At 41.8% G+C, this 15,536-nt stretch overlaps 3 protein-coding genes across 13 annotated transcripts in view; 1 reads left to right on the top strand and 2 right to left on the bottom strand.

The window, feature by feature from the left end:
• CASK (peripheral plasma membrane protein CASK) overlaps positions 1-3,433 on the bottom strand; it is a 35,340-nt gene extending 31,907 nt beyond the window's left edge. For 2 of the 9 annotated variants that reach the window (XM_065490245.1, XM_065490246.1), the window contains exon 1: positions 3,115-3,430. In XM_065490245.1, the coding sequence (XP_065346317.1) occupies positions 3,115-3,179 (65 nt within the window). In that variant the 5' untranslated portion in view covers positions 3,180-3,430. Of the gene's footprint in view, positions 1-3,114 lie in introns of all 9 variants that reach the window. The other 7 variants (XM_065490249.1, XM_065490250.1, XM_065490254.1 and 4 more) reach the window with 6 other exon arrangements.
• Positions 2,878-10,866, top strand: LOC135943616 (dyslexia-associated protein KIAA0319-like protein). 2 transcript variants are annotated; one of them, XM_065490256.1, is made up of 14 exons: positions 2,878-2,989; positions 4,242-4,524; positions 4,913-5,025; positions 5,451-5,962; positions 6,533-6,761; positions 6,827-7,049; positions 7,803-7,947; positions 8,004-8,267; positions 8,874-9,064; positions 9,123-9,222; positions 9,286-9,468; positions 9,720-9,968; positions 10,027-10,221; positions 10,453-10,866. In XM_065490256.1, the coding sequence occupies exons 2-14, from the start codon at positions 4,258-4,260 to the stop codon at positions 10,566-10,568; spliced, it is 2,787 nt and encodes a 928-aa protein (XP_065346328.1). In that variant the 5' UTR covers positions 2,878-2,989; positions 4,242-4,257; the 3' UTR covers positions 10,569-10,866. The 2 variants fall into 2 exon arrangements, with proteins under 2 accessions (XP_065346328.1, XP_065346327.1); XM_065490255.1 differs by lacking the exon at positions 2,878-2,989 and adding an exon at positions 3,638-3,943.
• Positions 10,594-15,463, bottom strand: LOC135943617 (sarcoplasmic calcium-binding protein 1). Of its 2 annotated transcripts, none has more exons than XM_065490258.1 (6): positions 15,332-15,463; positions 13,498-13,568; positions 12,585-12,751; positions 12,069-12,198; positions 11,138-11,241; positions 10,594-10,820 (listed from the first exon to the last, which is right to left on the bottom strand). In XM_065490258.1, the coding sequence occupies exons 2-6, from the start codon at positions 13,547-13,549 to the stop codon at positions 10,692-10,694; spliced, it is 582 nt and encodes a 193-aa protein (XP_065346330.1). In that variant the 5' UTR covers positions 13,550-13,568; positions 15,332-15,463; the 3' UTR covers positions 10,594-10,691. The 2 variants fall into 2 exon arrangements, with proteins under 2 accessions (XP_065346330.1, XP_065346329.1); XM_065490257.1 differs by lacking the exon at positions 12,069-12,198 and adding an exon at positions 11,774-11,903 and having other exon boundaries at positions 15,332-15,459.
• Between the last annotated feature and the right edge of the window lie 73 nt (positions 15,464-15,536).

Below are 15,536 nucleotides of genomic sequence, written 5' to 3'. Positions count from 1 at the left end.
TTTTTTTAATTTCCGGGGAAAACCATACACATTTTCGAAATTTTTCCAGAATTTTTGCGAAATAGCTAATTTAAAGAGGAATGATACTGGAAAAGCCTGGAAAATGCTTGTTGCCATTGCATAAACTCATCCCTTTGGATTCAGTTAAAGCATAAATTGACCTAAGGAGCGCTGTAATTTTTTGAGAAAATTGGCTGGAACGTTAGCGTGCTTTTCAAATGGTAATGGCTGTCTCCTTACTTGAAACCCGATATTATTTCAAAACCAAGAGTTTCCCCAATAAGTGGCATACACCGTTCGACAGATCTCGACGAGAGGAATTGGAATATGCCAAGAAAATATGTTCAAGCACTGCAAATTTTGGAGAAAATTGGCAAAATTTGATTTTTTATTGTAGGAAGGTCCTTTTTCATTATTGCAAATTGTTGAACAAATTGTTTATCGGTCAATTGTTTAAGGCATCCAACAATTTAAATAATTTCGAATTGTTGCCCAGTATCATTCCACTTTAAGGTGTGACAATTTAATACGTTTTGCCAACTTGCCATTAATTCAAACCTGTCACAAAGGTTCGAAATAATTTTTCAAAACTTTCTAAGCCGATGAAATATAATTTGTATATTTTATAAGATCAATTTTAAAAATTTGGGCTGTTTTCTTTGCACCTCCTCTATATACTTGTAAATTATTCTGCCACTGCGTGATTCACAGCAGGAAAGGCAATACGAATTCAATGGTTTCACCAATAACGCATAAGAAGAATCCTACAGAGTTTCCTTGTCAGATAATACCTTATGATTTGATTAAATTCAAGGTTAAAACAAATAATTTACCAGGCTTTTTTAATCTAATTCTTTCTGTGTGCTAGAATATGTCGATCCTAAAAAGGCATTTTGTAATGAGTGCAATTTAAATATCAAAAGCAGTGTGGAGTGTGGACATTACGTTTATTTTAACATCTTGACTCAGTTTATACTTCTGAAAACAATTTACGAAATTAAAGGTGGTCTCTTTCCCTTTAAAAAAATACGATTTCTTTAAAACTTACGCTAAAATAAGATTTAAAAAAATTAAGGTTTAATTAGTTTTAAGTAAAATTTTAAAAATTATTTAGTAGATCACTTAAAATACATGTTGACTCGGAAAAAATTATCAACGACTGAACAAACAAACAATTTCCACTTTTTACGCTTTTTGAGCACATTGCTTCACAGCACATCCTGTAAAAACAAAAAAAATACAACAAGCTCCTATTTTAAGCACAATCATACCCCAGATAACGATTTGTTAAAAAATTTGCTGTATTGTATCCATTCAATCATCCATAAAAGTACTTTGTCATCGGGATATTGCTGTAAAAATAAGATCAAATCAAATCTCGTCTTGCAATATGTCACGCAAAGCGAATAACAAGAAGGGAAACCATTAAATCTTGGCACACACACACACGCGAGAGTGAAGGAGACGAGGATTTATTCGAGCGGGGCGTTCAAAAGGCGATTTTTCTTCTCGGCAGGGCTCATTCCTTCGCACTTTGTCTGCCATTTCAATTTGTGTGTTATTTAATGACACAGCAGAATGGGCCGAGTTGGCCGTCGCTCCATCTGCTTTGTCATCAATCCATCCAGAGCGGCCGTCCACGTCCACGCACGCAAAGCGCCGCGCCGATGGATTTGCTCGGTCGGCAAGTAGTCGCTCGCTTTTGCAATTGAATTAGCCCCTTGCCCACACAGCCAGGGTCAACTCGGGTCAGTTCCTTATTATCTCGCAACAGCTGGCGGTCTGCTTGCTTCATAATTGACTCGGGAAAACAAATGGCTATGTCGAGTCTGTCTACACGGATGAATATTGCAGCCACGCGTCAATGGAAAGACCCAGGAAGGCGGAAAGCCAGACTGCCGAAAGGCTCGCAAATATTTACACTGATTTTTTGTGCTTATTTTCTTGCGTGCAACATGTTTGAAAAGAAATAAGATAAAAATGGTTTGCTGAATTGCAGCGACTGGTTTATTTTTATTATTTTTTCGGTACTTTTAGACAGCCAAAAAAAATTGTAAAATCCTTCATTTTCAGCAATATTTTTGATTGAAAACTAAAACAATATATTTCTTCTGAATTAAAGGTAGGGAACAACTGGAATTTCCTAGGAAAAGGAAAAATCAAATATTTTTTAAATTATCTATATACTTAAAAAGAAATATATTATATTTTAGTTTATAAAATTAGAAGGTGAAGTAGCAAAAAAAATATTAAATAGCAACTTTAGTAGCAAAAAAATTACAAACAAATATTTAAGCCGATTCCAGACGAAGAAAATTCAAGATTTTCATTTAATTCATGAAATTTAAGCATCTGCGAGTTTCCCACGGCGCTGAAGACGGAAATGGCGGAACATTTTGTTTAATTTGGTCAAAGAACAGCAACACAAAGTGCAATTCCCAGTCTTTGTGCTGGTAATAGTTTTCCCGACCGGGACTCGAGACGTCTGACTGAAAGAGCGCAGCAGAAAACCGGATTGAAGCGGTCGGTTGGAGAAAACAACACGAGGCCGAGCAAAAATAACAGGAGTCGCGGGAATCTGGTCGGTTTGAAAAGAAGTAATCTGCCGCAAAAAAGCACTCGAGCAAAAGCAGAGGGCTCCCATCCAATCCCTCTCAAGAGTACGGTGTGTGTTTTACCACTCGGGTGCACCAGCAGCAGCAGCAGCAGAGATTAAAGTGCAGCTAGCAGATAAAAATATGTGTATCGGAGTACGAGAGCTGCCGTTGCCGCTCGCGTCCAATCAAAAAAGATGAAAGGTGTGCAGGGCAGGTGCAAAAAGGAGGAAGATACGGGTTCGAAGCGGGCCAAACTGGCAGCAATAATAACAATCGCGGAGTAGTGTCAGTGTCGGCCCCAGCAGGTGCACGCCCGCCGCGCGATCAATGCGGAAATCGAGCCGAGCGTTCGGCGCCCCGGCCCTGATCGAGAGCAGCCCTGAGACGAACAGGTGAGTCGACCGAACGCGCCAGCGGCCGAGGGCGGCACCCCCTCGAGGAGGGGCTCCGCGGCCGGCCTTGACCCCCGCAGGCGGGCGGCTCGCCCTTTAAAAATGGCCCTTGCTCGTGCACTCACTTTCCGATGATCTCGCACAGCTCGTAGACGTCGTCGAAGAGCACGTCGTCCTCGGCCATGGTCATCCTCAGCTCATTCCTCGCCTCTCTCGCCCAAGTCGGTGCTTTTCTTCGTCCGTCTCGCTGCCTCTTCAGCCACTCTCGTCTTGCTCCTCCTCGTCTCGATCGACTCCGCGGCACGCCCTCCGACTGTCGCTTGTTTGCCAGGGCCAAACACCGACCCCCCAGATGCCCCTCGCCGCGGTGCACGGAACCGATTTCCCTGGCCGATAATCGGTTTTCTTTCTCCTCGCCGAAATTGCCGTCCGTCTGCGTTTGGCGAGTTCGCCGGCGACAGCGTTAGTGCCATTTATCCGCCGGCCAATCAAAACGCAGATTTGCGGTCACGTGACCCAGCGCGACCAATTATTGATCGGAGGCTCTGTGACGTCCAGCGTGTTGTGACTACGCCCCCCTGGACTTTTAAACCGAGAGCTGCTAACTGCGGAACCGATTTCGCTACGCTGGTACGCTGCTGCATGATGTAGTTTTTGACAGAAGCACCACCTTGCGTCCTACGTCACAGAAAGCATTTGCTCCAGCTGCTTTTGAAGGCCCTATCTTATCTGTCTGCCTGCTGCTGCCGCTGCAATGGGGCTCCCATTCGTCGCCGTCGCAGCATTTTAATAATTATTATCAGCTTTCCGGGCGTGTGGTGCAGCTTTCGCAGATGTATCCTGTGCGGATGGGCGAAAGCTTTTGCTACGAAGATCAGCACGCCAGCAACGAGTCAAAATAAGCCTTTTCGTATGGCCCTTTCATCTTTCAATGGTCGCACAGGGTTAATTCTGGTAATTATAATACGGCGCAGATTCTGTCAAATCAAAATTATGTACATATGAAGGTCTAGGGTTGTTAAACAAAATGACGTCCTATCCACGTCAATCTCCTTATGTGTTAATTTAAATTTATCCATTTCCGCTGATTCCATTATCAGCTGAAAAACACGGATAAAAAATGTATTTTTCTTTGGTTTGAAACGATCAATGTTTTCAGGAAGTGAAATCTAACTCTTGTTTTGAAGTGCGATATTTCCATTTCCTATGTTCTACATAGATAATGAATTTTCAATCTCGCTCTTTGTTGCAGCTGGAAATGATACACGATGAGCGGCCACAGTGCTAAAATCTTCCTCGCAGTGTCGCTCCTGTGGTTTCTTTTAGAGACCGGGGCCCTGCAGAACTTCGAATGGAGCGACACTTGCACAACCCTCCGCTCCCGTGTTTACAAGGGATGCATGCCTGCCGGCAACAAGTCGGCGGGCTCTTACTCCATGGCCAACGACGTCAGCGACATCGACGGATGCACCAGCGCTTGCTGTGATTCCCCGACCTGTAATGCCGTTTTACTGTATGACAAGAAATGCTTCTTGGTAATGAACTTAAACTGTTAACCTTTAATATGTACACTAGCTATCAAACAAATCATATTTTTAAAGAAACCACAAGAGAGCTGCTTAGATTAAAAATATTCAGAGTTAAGAAAAGGTTTTCTAAAGAAATGATTTCACGAAATTGTTGTTCAAAATTTGTGGTAAATCATAAATTCAAAATTAATTAGATCTCCTTACGTTGCAATTTTGAACTGTTGAAACCTTTAGGAAATTTGTGTTAGATAATGGAATAATTTTAGCCTCATTTTGATTTAAAATATTTTGCAATTATTATTGATTTCCTCTTGCTGGTAGAATATTTATTAAATTATCTGATTCTGTTTAACTATTTATTATGAACATTCCTAACCTGAATTTTCTGCTTCAGATACAATGCGAGACAGAGGATTTATGTGCACCAGTTTGTGCGAAAACTAAAAAATACGTCAAAGCGCAAATGGTTCTAGTTAGACCAATCAGCATCAACAACTACGATGACGAGTAAGTTTCCTCTTTACGATTGTAATGAACCGCCATCAATTTGCAATCTGGCTTCGATGAAATTCATAACATTAAATAAATTGCCCCAAAAATAATTCCAATAATGTAACATTTTTATTTGACCTGCTGGGATTGTTTTACATATTACTTGTTCATAAATTATTTTTTGTGGCCAAATGGGCTTGAAAATATTTAGGTTCTTAATCCTCAAACACTGTCAAATAAAATTTCCAGGTCAAATTTGAATCTGCTTTATTATTTTTAACTTAAATAAATATAAATTCTTATCAAAACCCAGTACCCAGTCACCATTTCTTTACTGCATAATGACTGCTTGCAAGATAACGTGTTGTGTGAGTGATTTTACAAACCCTGTAATGCAATAAATGATTCACTTTACAGCCTAAATATGTGTATTATTTCAGAGAGATGATGGCTGATAGTTCATTGCAGCTGCCGATAAGTTCAGTGCGGTCCTGCGAAGTCGGCATCCTTACTGACTGTCCCCTGAATGAAGTTTGCATACCAACTCATCCGAAGAGCAGAGGCGGAGTTTGCAAGTGCGAGGAGGGCTGGGAGCGAAAGGAGGACGAAAAATGCGTGCAGCAAAGCAGCACCGGCCCTCCGTCCGTGGAGCACCCGTCGCCCCCCACTGAGAAGCACCTGACCGTCTCCTTGAGGTCGAAGAAAATCCGGCTGCCTGAGGACAAGGTGGACATTTCTGCCTTCACAGTGCCGGCAGAGAACCCCGGAGAGCATTACAACTACGACTGGGAGACCGTGAGCCAGCCGGCCGGCTCCAAAGCCACCAAGCAGAATGCGGCGTCAAGCACACTCAGCCTTGCGCATTTGTCTGAGGGGCTCTATCAGTTTAAAGTTACCGTCACTGGAAGCGGCGCCCATGGAGAGGCGTTTGCAAATGTCTCTGTTCTACCAGGTAATTATATTTTGACTAAATTTTATTAATTATTGGTCGTTAGATAGCTTAGCAAAGAGAATAACTATTAAATTGAATAATTTTAGTTTGAGAACTTATTTTTATCTGGACTCTGTAGACGGTAGGAGCCAAAGCGACAAATAATTTTGTTTTGAAAAGACGTCTTTAAATGGACCTCTAAGAAATAATTTATAATTTAAACAAAGCCAACTAGATTGAATATTGGGATTAATACCCAAATAAACAATATAACTAATATAAAGATTAAATTCTTTCTATGATATCTTGATATTCCTTATTAGTTTCGCTCTAGATAAATCTTCGGAACGTTGGAGGAGACAAACAGAAAATGATAGAAACGCATTCATAGGAATTTATTGAAATTATCAAAAGGCTCAAATTAGGAAAAATGCTGAAGAATTAAATATTTTGTATTTTTCCCGACTGGTTTCATTCATCAAAATCCAATAGTGCGTTTTAGCTCATTGCAAAATTAACAAACCGTATTTTTCTCAAGTATATATATATATATATATATATATATATATTAATCTGAGTTTCCACTTTCAGAGCAAAGAGTGAATCAGCCTCCAGTCGCAATCGTAACCCCTGCAAAGCAAAACGTCAAGTTGCCAATTTCAGAGGCTGTGCTGGACGCGTCCAGCTCGAGCGACGACGAAGGTGTGGTCAGTTACCAATGGGAGTTGACCCAGGGGCCGCTGGGCTACGCGCTGGCGCCCGTCGACAGTCCCATGCTGCAGTTGCATAATTTATCCATTCCTGGAGAGTACAGTTTCAGGTAACTTTACCAAATACGAGTCGCCACCAGGGGATCTAACATTAACGCGCAATTCGCCTTGGCAGGCTGACTGTAAAGGACCGGCAAGGCGCCAGCAGCCAAGCGCAGGCGGGCATCACGGTCATTAAAGAGACTGACTATCCCCCAGAGGCGAACGCCGGCAGTGACATCATCATTTATTTGCCTCAAACTGCACTTACTCTCAACGGGAACCAGTCCAAGGACGACAGGGGCATCTCTTCCTGGGAGTGGACCAAAAATAGCACAAGCAAAGCTGTTGATATGCAGGTCAGTACTGCAGTGTTTTTTATTTGGAAATTTTCTCTGCATTTTTTGGTAAGATTAAAAAAAATAATCCCAGTTTCATGGTTGAAAAATATGGAAAACTGTTATCTCGGTGTTATTTTTAAATGTTTTTTTGCACGCGTCCAAGTGAGACGCCTAAAACGTCTTCAAAGAGTTTGATTTAGAGCATTTAAGAAAGAGGTCACTTTTTATCCCTATTTCATACAATAAGCATCTTAGGATTGATGCATAGTTATGCGTGTGACATTTTCATATCAAATCTTTCTACAAAAAATAGTGATCTTTTGTCTTTAAATTTCACAAATCGGCCTGGGCCTGATAGAATTGCGCGACTTTTAATAACCAAACACGAATTTCCTTGTTGCAAGAAAAGGGCAACAATCATTTCGAGAATGAAAATTTGGGCATTTGTTGAAAGCTGCGCAATTTTGCCGGGAACAGGATGAAATTCAACTTTAAGTAATTTTACTGACGGTATTTCCATACAAAATTTTTGACACTGAATTTTTATGTCTACAAGTGAACTTAAACCTAAATTTTAAGCTTATTCATTTTGAACCTTTAGTCTATTAATTTTAATTTACAAATGTTCGCAAATCTTATGAAAAATCGGAAAAATCTGAGTAAACAAATCAAAAATTTCCTTTTTTCCGTATAGACTGCCGAAGAAAAAATGTTTTTGACTGAATCAAATCTTTTTTTTTAATTTTTAATAATAATTTTTGCCATTTTCAGGACACGAGAACTCCATACTTAAAATTATCTGATCTTGAAGGAGGCGTTTATACTTTTGTACTGAAAGTGACTGACACTGCTGGACAAAGTTCAAGTGCAGAAGTCCACGTGTTTGTCAAAGAACCTTTGCATTTACCTCCTTCAGGTATGACTTTAATAGAAAACTAACATCTAAAATAATAATTTAAATTTAAAAATTAGCTAATGCTGGAGGCAACATAACAATTAACCTTCCCAAAAATTGGGTCACCCTGGGATCAGAAGCAACAGATGATCCGCTGACCTCTTGGAAGTGGGTCCAAGAGCAGGGCCCGCTGCCTGCCAAATTTGAGCCGCCTGAAGGCAACAGTAGCAGAGTAAACGCCACTGGGCTCACCAGAGGAACTTACATATTCAGGCTGAGTGTCACCGACATGTCCAGTGGAGCATCCGTCAATGATAGCGCAGTCGTAACCGTCTTGCAAAGTAAATATACTGTTTTGATTCAATTCTGCTTGTTCTCAATGCATTTTGAGACAAAAAATATCAAAATTAAATTAATATTAGTTGCACTAACTTAATGTAGGATTTCAATATTTACTTGTTGCAAGAAAAGGGCAACAATCAATTCGACATTGAAAATTTGGGTGTTTGTTGAACCATGCGCAATTTTACCGCGTCTTGGACGAGAATTATTATTCTCCTCTTATCATTACTTCCATCTTACTGCGGTTCGTTCTAACTGAATTTGCGAAAGTATTATATTTCCCCATTTTAAAATCAAAAGCTAGGCAGTTTTTGGGGAATTTTTACTAGTTTACTAGTTTGGTAACCGAACAAGCACTTTCCTCTTATCTTTGATTTTTTTTCAATTTATTCAAATTTCTTCAAAGTATGGTTGAGGCTAAATGCATAATCATTAGATATCACAATAATCACCCAATTATTTTCTAGAAATTTGTTGAAATTAATTTGTAACGCTGTTTACTTCTGAGTTTTTCGAAACTTATCCTTAAATTTGTTTGGAGAATAACAAGTATTTTTGTTAAAAAAATCTCCAGCATCTGAACTCTATTTTTGTACCTTTTGCAGACCAGAACTCACCGCCTAAAGCGTACGCTGGTGGTGATTTAAACGTCTCTCTTCCCCTGAGTATTTTGAAATTAAACGGCAGCAAATCGTCAGACGATCTGGCTGTCACCAAATGGAAGTGGACGAGAGACGATTCTAGTCTAGCACAAGGCAAAGTACTTGACAACTCCGATTCCAGCCCCGTCCTAATGGTAAATAATATTCACCCTTGGCTGCGTCTGGTCTCGATTTACTAATTGGTAATTGCAGTTAAGTGGATTAATTGCCGGCCAATACGTATTTAAGCTGAGAGTGGAAGACGAGCAGGGCCTCTCCTCTGAAGACCAGACCACAGTGATGGTCAATCCCGGTAATGCGTGAAATTCGAGACCCAAGCTGTGTGGTTGATTATATTGATAATTTTTTTGTACAGATCCGCAGTTGAAATCTCTAGTCAGGCTTACCTTGGGAGCTTCGTCTCGCACTTTGCGACAGTTGCAATTGGACAGCCTTTTGAAGCAAATCACCCTGCTGCTGCATGGTGGAGTAACGGTGGTTGTACGGTCGGTGGATGAGGAACAGAACACAGGCAGAGCCTGCATCACATTCCTTGCTGGTATATTGATTTATTTGAATTAATATTTTTCTTGTTCTATAATTAATTGCTTTCTCGCCTTGATTTACAATCATGGTTTATTTTTATCATTTTTTCTCCTTCTCTAGTGTGATATCTAGACAATTTTTCAAGAAACTCAATCTTCAAATTAATAAAATCAACATCAAAATTAGCAATTCTTTTTAACCTTTTGTCAAATCAAATTTTGTATAATTACGACAAAGAAATTTAAATTCCAATTTTATTATCAGTGAAAGAAACGTCAAGTGGCACAAACGAAACGCTGGGCGGGCCGCATGTCGTGAAAACCCTTCGAGCAAAGCTGCGTCAAGATCCGGGCCTGCTGGACTTGCCGGTGGCCTTGATCGAGACTGTCGTGTGCCAGAACAACTGTTCCAACCACGGAACGTGTGACGAGGCGACCAGGCAGTGCCTTTGCGAGGCCTTCTGGATGCAAGATCTGTTTTCACAGTACTTCGGGGAGGGAGAAAGTAACTGTGGTTGGTTTCCGATTCAAAAAATCAACTTCTTGAGTTGCTAAATTATTTTTTCTTATAGACTGGAGCATCCTGTACGTGGTGGTAGGAGCAACTGCGATCCTTCTCGGCCTATGTGGCTTTCTTTGGATTGTGTACTGCGCCTTGGCACCGGCCTTTAAATCCGATCCGCAACCAATCAAGCGTTCACAACGGCGGAAAGCGTCATACTCCTTGCTGGGCAATGCTGAGGAAGATGAAACATCAATGACAAAAAGTGAGTCGGCTTTTATACTTATTAAATCGTTCGAAATTTTCATTAGGTTTGAAAAAAAATTCATTCTGAAATTTGCAATTGATTCATTTTATTACACAGCGCCCCTAATTTTTTATTAATTAAAATTTACACAATTATTAATCTCTTCCTTTCCATATATTTACCGAGTTTTTAAACAGTTTCTTAATGATTTTAATACATCGTTTAAATTTGAAAATATTTTTATTTTAGTCTCGAGGCGTATGAGTCTATCTGAAGAAAGCGACACCGACTCTGATGTGCTTTTCGAAACTCGAAGCAAAAGTAATGGATCTGCGAACGGAAAGGCGGGTCGGCGCAAGTGCTAGTCAAGAAATGAAAAGTCGGGCGTGATTGTGAGTGTCCATCTGTTGCTGTTGTTTATTTCTTTATAGGGACATAGTTGTGAGAAACATGAGATACAAAAATGTAATAAAAAAGGAATAGCGCGCTTAGCTCAGCTCGGTCAGGGGGCCGAACAGGTACACAGCGGGGTTGGCCTCGTTGGCATCACCGATGAACTGTGCGTAGAGCTCCTGGTAGCGGGCCAGGTTGATGCCGCCAATCTTCTTGTCGTTGTCCTGTAACACAAATAAACAACAACTGTTTATTACCCACTATTCTAAATTATCGGGTTTTATTTGATTTTTTCTAGACAGTTACTAAATTAATGGTCAAAATAAAGCAAAAATTCCAATCTTAATCGATAAAGGAATTTGCAGAGCATAATTTATAGGATGTTTATTTGGAAAGTAGAAGTTCTAATTCTGTCCAAGGATTTAAAAAAATATATATTTTTTAAGTTTAACCTCTGCCAATGTTGTTTTAAGGGTTAAAAAATTTCTCAAGGTTTTTTAGGCATCAAAATTAAATTTAGTTTGTTTTAAATTGAACTTACATTAAGCAGCTTGTTGAAAGCCTCATCAAGCTGGTCAACGGTGGTGAAGGCAGAGCGAGAAACGCAGTCAACGCGGTACTCCTCAGGTCCAATCACACCGTCGGCTGCGGAATGAAAAGAGCAGGTGTTATAATCGTTCGGCGCGGCCCCACAGAGGTCGATTTAGACACGTTACAACATTCATGTTTTGTTTTATTTGCGTAAGGATTCATGTGGTTAGCGCGGTCTAGAGCGTTAGTGCATGCGTTTTTTTTTCATCTTTTTAGCACACAACATTTAGCCTTACCCGTGCAGCGCAGGCAGCTTCTTGCTAGGAGGGAGGGGCGGAAACACTGATGGTGCCAGTAATTATTTCTATTGGGCGGGTGCATGTTCTCGTGAGATTTAGTTCGCACAATGCAACGTGTGGCTCTTTTTAGATATATGATAAATTTTATTTAGCCGCCGGAAAGCGGTTTGTTCCAGTGTATTTACGGGGAGGGCCTTCTCCAGTGCCGATGCGGAGGAAGCGCCCGTTGCGACACAAAAACAACTTATTTAGCATGTCCAAAGGGTTCTTAAGACAGAGTGAGAGAGAGAGAAAGAGAGATGGATCGAGAATATGTTGCTTTTTTTAAGTGCCACAGACAGACTTACCGTTAATGTCCATGGTCTTGAAGGTGCTGTCAATAAAGACACGCATTGCAGGGGGGAACTCATTGTACTTCTTTCCAATGCAAGAGTTCTTGACGGCCAGTTTGAACTCGTCCACAGACACTTGGCCGTCCTTTTGCGTGTGACATGACATGAAAAATCAACGAGACACAACGGGGGTTAGGCAACACAGACAAAAGTTGAGAGAAAGTCGTCAAGAGAAGTGATAGAGAGATGAGAAAGAGAGACGTGTAATGAGAGTGAGATTGATCAGAGTCGTGGGGGCTGACTTATGTACCGTTGATGTCAATGGACTTGAAGTGGGAGTCGATGAAAGCCTTCATGGCCTGGGGGAACTGGCTGTAGGTCTTGCTAATGCAGGTCTTCTTGACGGCGGTCTTGAACTCGTCAACGGTGACGAGGCCGTCCTGAAAGCCATTAAGTCAGCCCAAACCCGTCTAGAAATTTGATTCGCCACGGCTGCCCCCGTGTCGAATTTTTGTTTGCGTGAACCCCAGCAATTTCATTTATTTGTCTTTGTTTGTCTCCGACTATAGCCAGCAATAGGGGAGTGAAAACTGTATCAATGCTATTCTAATGAACGAGATGCAAACGAAGCCATGCTCGGAAGCGAATTAATTGCAAAATTAAATGTTCCGTCTTTTCGGATCAAAAACACTGAAAGCTAAAAAAGGCAATAGAATTTCTCATTTTTTTTTTCTCCGAATCAGGAATTTAAAATAAGTATATATGGCCTCGGTTTGCAATGATGCGATGGGTCCCTTTCATCAATGCGTCAGAATTGCTTGTGTACCTTGTTGAAATCAGCGAGCTCAGCAATCTCGCTCCACAGGTTCTGCATGATCTTCTGGTTTTCAGCGAAACGCTGGGCAGAGTACTCGCCACGGGCCTCCAGGAGGGTAGCGCGGAGTGCAAGGCACTCGAAGTCGTTCTTGTCCAGGTATCCATTGTTGTCAATGTCTGGAGGGGCAAAGAGCAAAGTCTGAGAAATTCGGAAGGAAAAGACTATCAAGGGCGTTAACGGTCAATTTGTCTAAAACTCGACGAGAACCCTAGAAGCCGTCTGGGAGGGACTTGAATTTATACCTAGGATCCAATTGTTGAGAAGAAACAGAAACAAATTGTTGGTTCCAATTGTTGAGCAGTAAAAGGATGTTAGACCATCCTCAGCTCAGTACGATTTACACAACCAACAATAATAAAATCAAACTGCTCAACAATCAGGTATAGGATCCTAGGTCCTAGTCGCATCCTTGGGAAAGTTGAGACCAGGTATCAAAAGTCCATCTGGTCCAAGTTTTATTTTTCCAGAGAATTGACAGTAAGTAGGATCCAGAGATGCATCCTGGTCTCATCCATCCTAACTGACCATGACGGAACAAAAACAGCTTTGGTTTTATTTCACTTTCGCATGAGAGCCGGGTTGAAATGTCAAAAGGCAAGTGGCCGAGGAAGTAAAATGAAAATATGGCGAGCACCCCTCGGGTCCATTCAGTTTAGACTGAACCTGGATGCGCGCGCGAGTGAGCAAATGTCAGGGTTGAGAGAGCGTGGGCGGCTCAAAGGCAGGTAAACGCTGGGCTGCTGCGAAATTATTCGGCCCGGGGTCGGCCGGGCTCAGGCTAAAAGAATCCTGAGGAATGTGTGCGAATCCGCGATGATGCGGGAGGTCGCGGTCTATTTTCGGCCGGCAGGTCATGACTCACCATACATGAAGCGGACGACGAACTTGACGCGGTTGTCCCAGGTGTACGCCATGGCTGCTGTGGTCTCGAGTCTGAAACAACAACAAGTAGAATTATTTTCGGCCTCTTTCACTAAATCTGCCTCTTTTTTGTGTCCGCGTCTTTCGCCGCCCCGCGCCGCAGGCCGGAGAGCACAACGCTCGGCTCGCAAATGCCAACTATGTTACCGCCGGCAGTGACAAAATCCCTCGCGCCACGCCAAACATCCCGCCCAGCCGGCAAGGCTCGGCTAGGGACGTGAAAAATAGGCTGAAGCCAGGTCTAAAATGTTCCGAGCCCTCGAGAGAGCTCAAATTTACTTTCCAACTAATGATTTTCTCAAAGGATAGAAAAAATTCCTGTTTTTTATTTCTATAAAATCAATAAATGCAAAAAATATTCAAATAAACACAGGTGGTTTATTTCTGTGTTCCAATTTAAAAAAAAATCTCACTGGGCTGCAGTGGCTGTTAAGTGTTTTTTTTTTTTGTTCAGGGGAGCAACAAAGTTTCTCAGAAGGACTGAAATCAAAACTTGTTAACAAGTAGAACAGCTTTGGCCGCGTGCCGTCGGATCTTTTATTCTGATATTTTTATCGCCGGCCTCAAGTGCCAAGAATGAGTAGCGAAAGTCTCAGACCTTGAATTGAGCGCCGGGCTCGTTGAAATTTATATTATCCGACAAAGCCTCCTTTGTGCATGCACTTTCGGCCGGCTCGAATTACATTCTTCCTTCCTCAAAAGAAATGCCGGAGCGCGGTCTTAATTAATTGAAAAGAAAAAGCTGCTGCTTGCGGAAAGCGAAAAAAGTGGCCCTCCATCACCTGCATATTTGATGAGGAATTAGAACTCAGCAGGCAGGCACGCTCGGCGCTCGCTCCGGGGAGCGCCTTATTCTCAAAAGCGTAGGCAACCCGCACGTCCTATAAGAGATGCCGGTCGCATAGCGCTCCTCCGCCGCTGGAGAACGCGTAAAATGTTTTGCGGCTTAATTTGATTACACGCGGCTTAATGGATGCTCGGTGCGTGTCGCGAGGCTCCAAGCAAATTGTTCCCGACGTGAATGGGAGGAGCGGCCTTTGATTTTGACCCGTGCCCTTTTGACCCTTCGGCGGACAAAGTTTTGCGCTTCTCGCTTGTGACAGCTTGTCTACCCGGGTGCGTTTGCCATTTGAATCAAAGTTTGCCGCGTGTGTATTGTTCCGGGCTGAATTAGATTAGCAGCTCTGTTTATTTTGAGGATAAGCTAACTAGCTTCTAACTCCCTCTCTCTTGGCATATTGATTTAGTCTATTCTATTCTGCTAGCTGCTTCAGCTCGCTAATTTTGAATTCAAACTTGTGTTTCCCATTTCTAAATTGTTGCACTACACAAGTCAAAAAGGAGACTGGGGATTCTCGCCTATTTGAATCTCTGGCTGTGTTCCAAATCTTTCGCTCTATTTACTAGTCCTCTTGTGAAATCAAATCTGTGTCCAACTGTTAATTTAATTTTAAATTAAGGACTTGCTATTACAATGTTAATTTCCATTTGCTTCTGTAGGCACGTTAGAATTTCCTAAATTATTTTGAATTTGAATAATAATAGTTCCGTTTGCTTTCACTTTAAATTAATTCAAATTCCCAAAATAATCTAACAATGAGAGCAAATTCGAATTAAAAAAAAATCTACCGCGGTTGAAGAAAAAAATCAAAGAGGCGAGAGCAAGTAATCCAAAAGGCCCGGTCAGAAGTGAGTAAAAATTTTCAAAGTCCAATTGTGAGAGAGACCAACAAGTGTAGAGACTAGAGAGTATGGTGTTGGGGAGCGGCTCCTACCTGTAGAGCTGCACTGATGAGCGGCTAAGCACGACTGACAGTCAGAGTGAGCCGAGAGGTACTCGTAGGCCCGGTCTAGTACCTCCCCTCCGTGACCTCACCCCTCCGGTGCCACCGGTGCCAAAACACCTGGCTGGGTAATTGCGATCGCAGCAGCTCAGTCCCACCACCACCCCCCCGACTGATACACAATTAATATCAATCG

Source organism: Cloeon dipterum, chromosome 4, assembly GCF_949628265.1.
Source record: "Cloeon dipterum chromosome 4, ieCloDipt1.1, whole genome shotgun sequence".
Lineage (NCBI taxonomy): Eukaryota > Metazoa > Arthropoda > Insecta > Ephemeroptera > Baetidae > Cloeon > Cloeon dipterum.
The sequence above is the reverse complement of the archived record's forward strand: the minus strand, read 5'-3'. Positions and strand labels throughout refer to the sequence as shown.

Excerpts from the sequence above, each read along its gene's own strand:
- LOC135943616 (XM_065490256.1), top strand. The coding sequence starts at position 4,258 with ATGAGCGGCCACAGTGCTAAAATCTTCCTCGCAGTGTCGCTCCTGTGG. Across the intron at positions 4,525-4,912 it reads ATGACAAGAAATGCTTCTTG|ATACAATGCGAGACAGAGGA; the intron begins GTAATGAACTTA and ends TTTCTGCTTCAG. Across the intron at positions 8,268-8,873 it reads AGTCGTAACCGTCTTGCAAA|ACCAGAACTCACCGCCTAAA; the intron begins GTAAATATACTG and ends TACCTTTTGCAG.
- LOC135943617 (XM_065490258.1), bottom strand. The coding sequence starts at position 13,549 with ATGGCGTACACCTGGGACAACCGCGTCAAGTTCGTCGTCCGCTTCATG. Across the intron at positions 12,199-12,584 it reads AGCTCGCTGATTTCAACAAG|GACGGCCTCGTCACCGTTGA; the intron begins GTACACAAGCAA and ends AATGGCTTTCAG. Across the intron at positions 10,821-11,137 it reads CTTTCAACAAGCTGCTTAAT|GACAACGACAAGAAGATTGG; the intron begins GTAAGTTCAATT and ends TTTGTGTTACAG.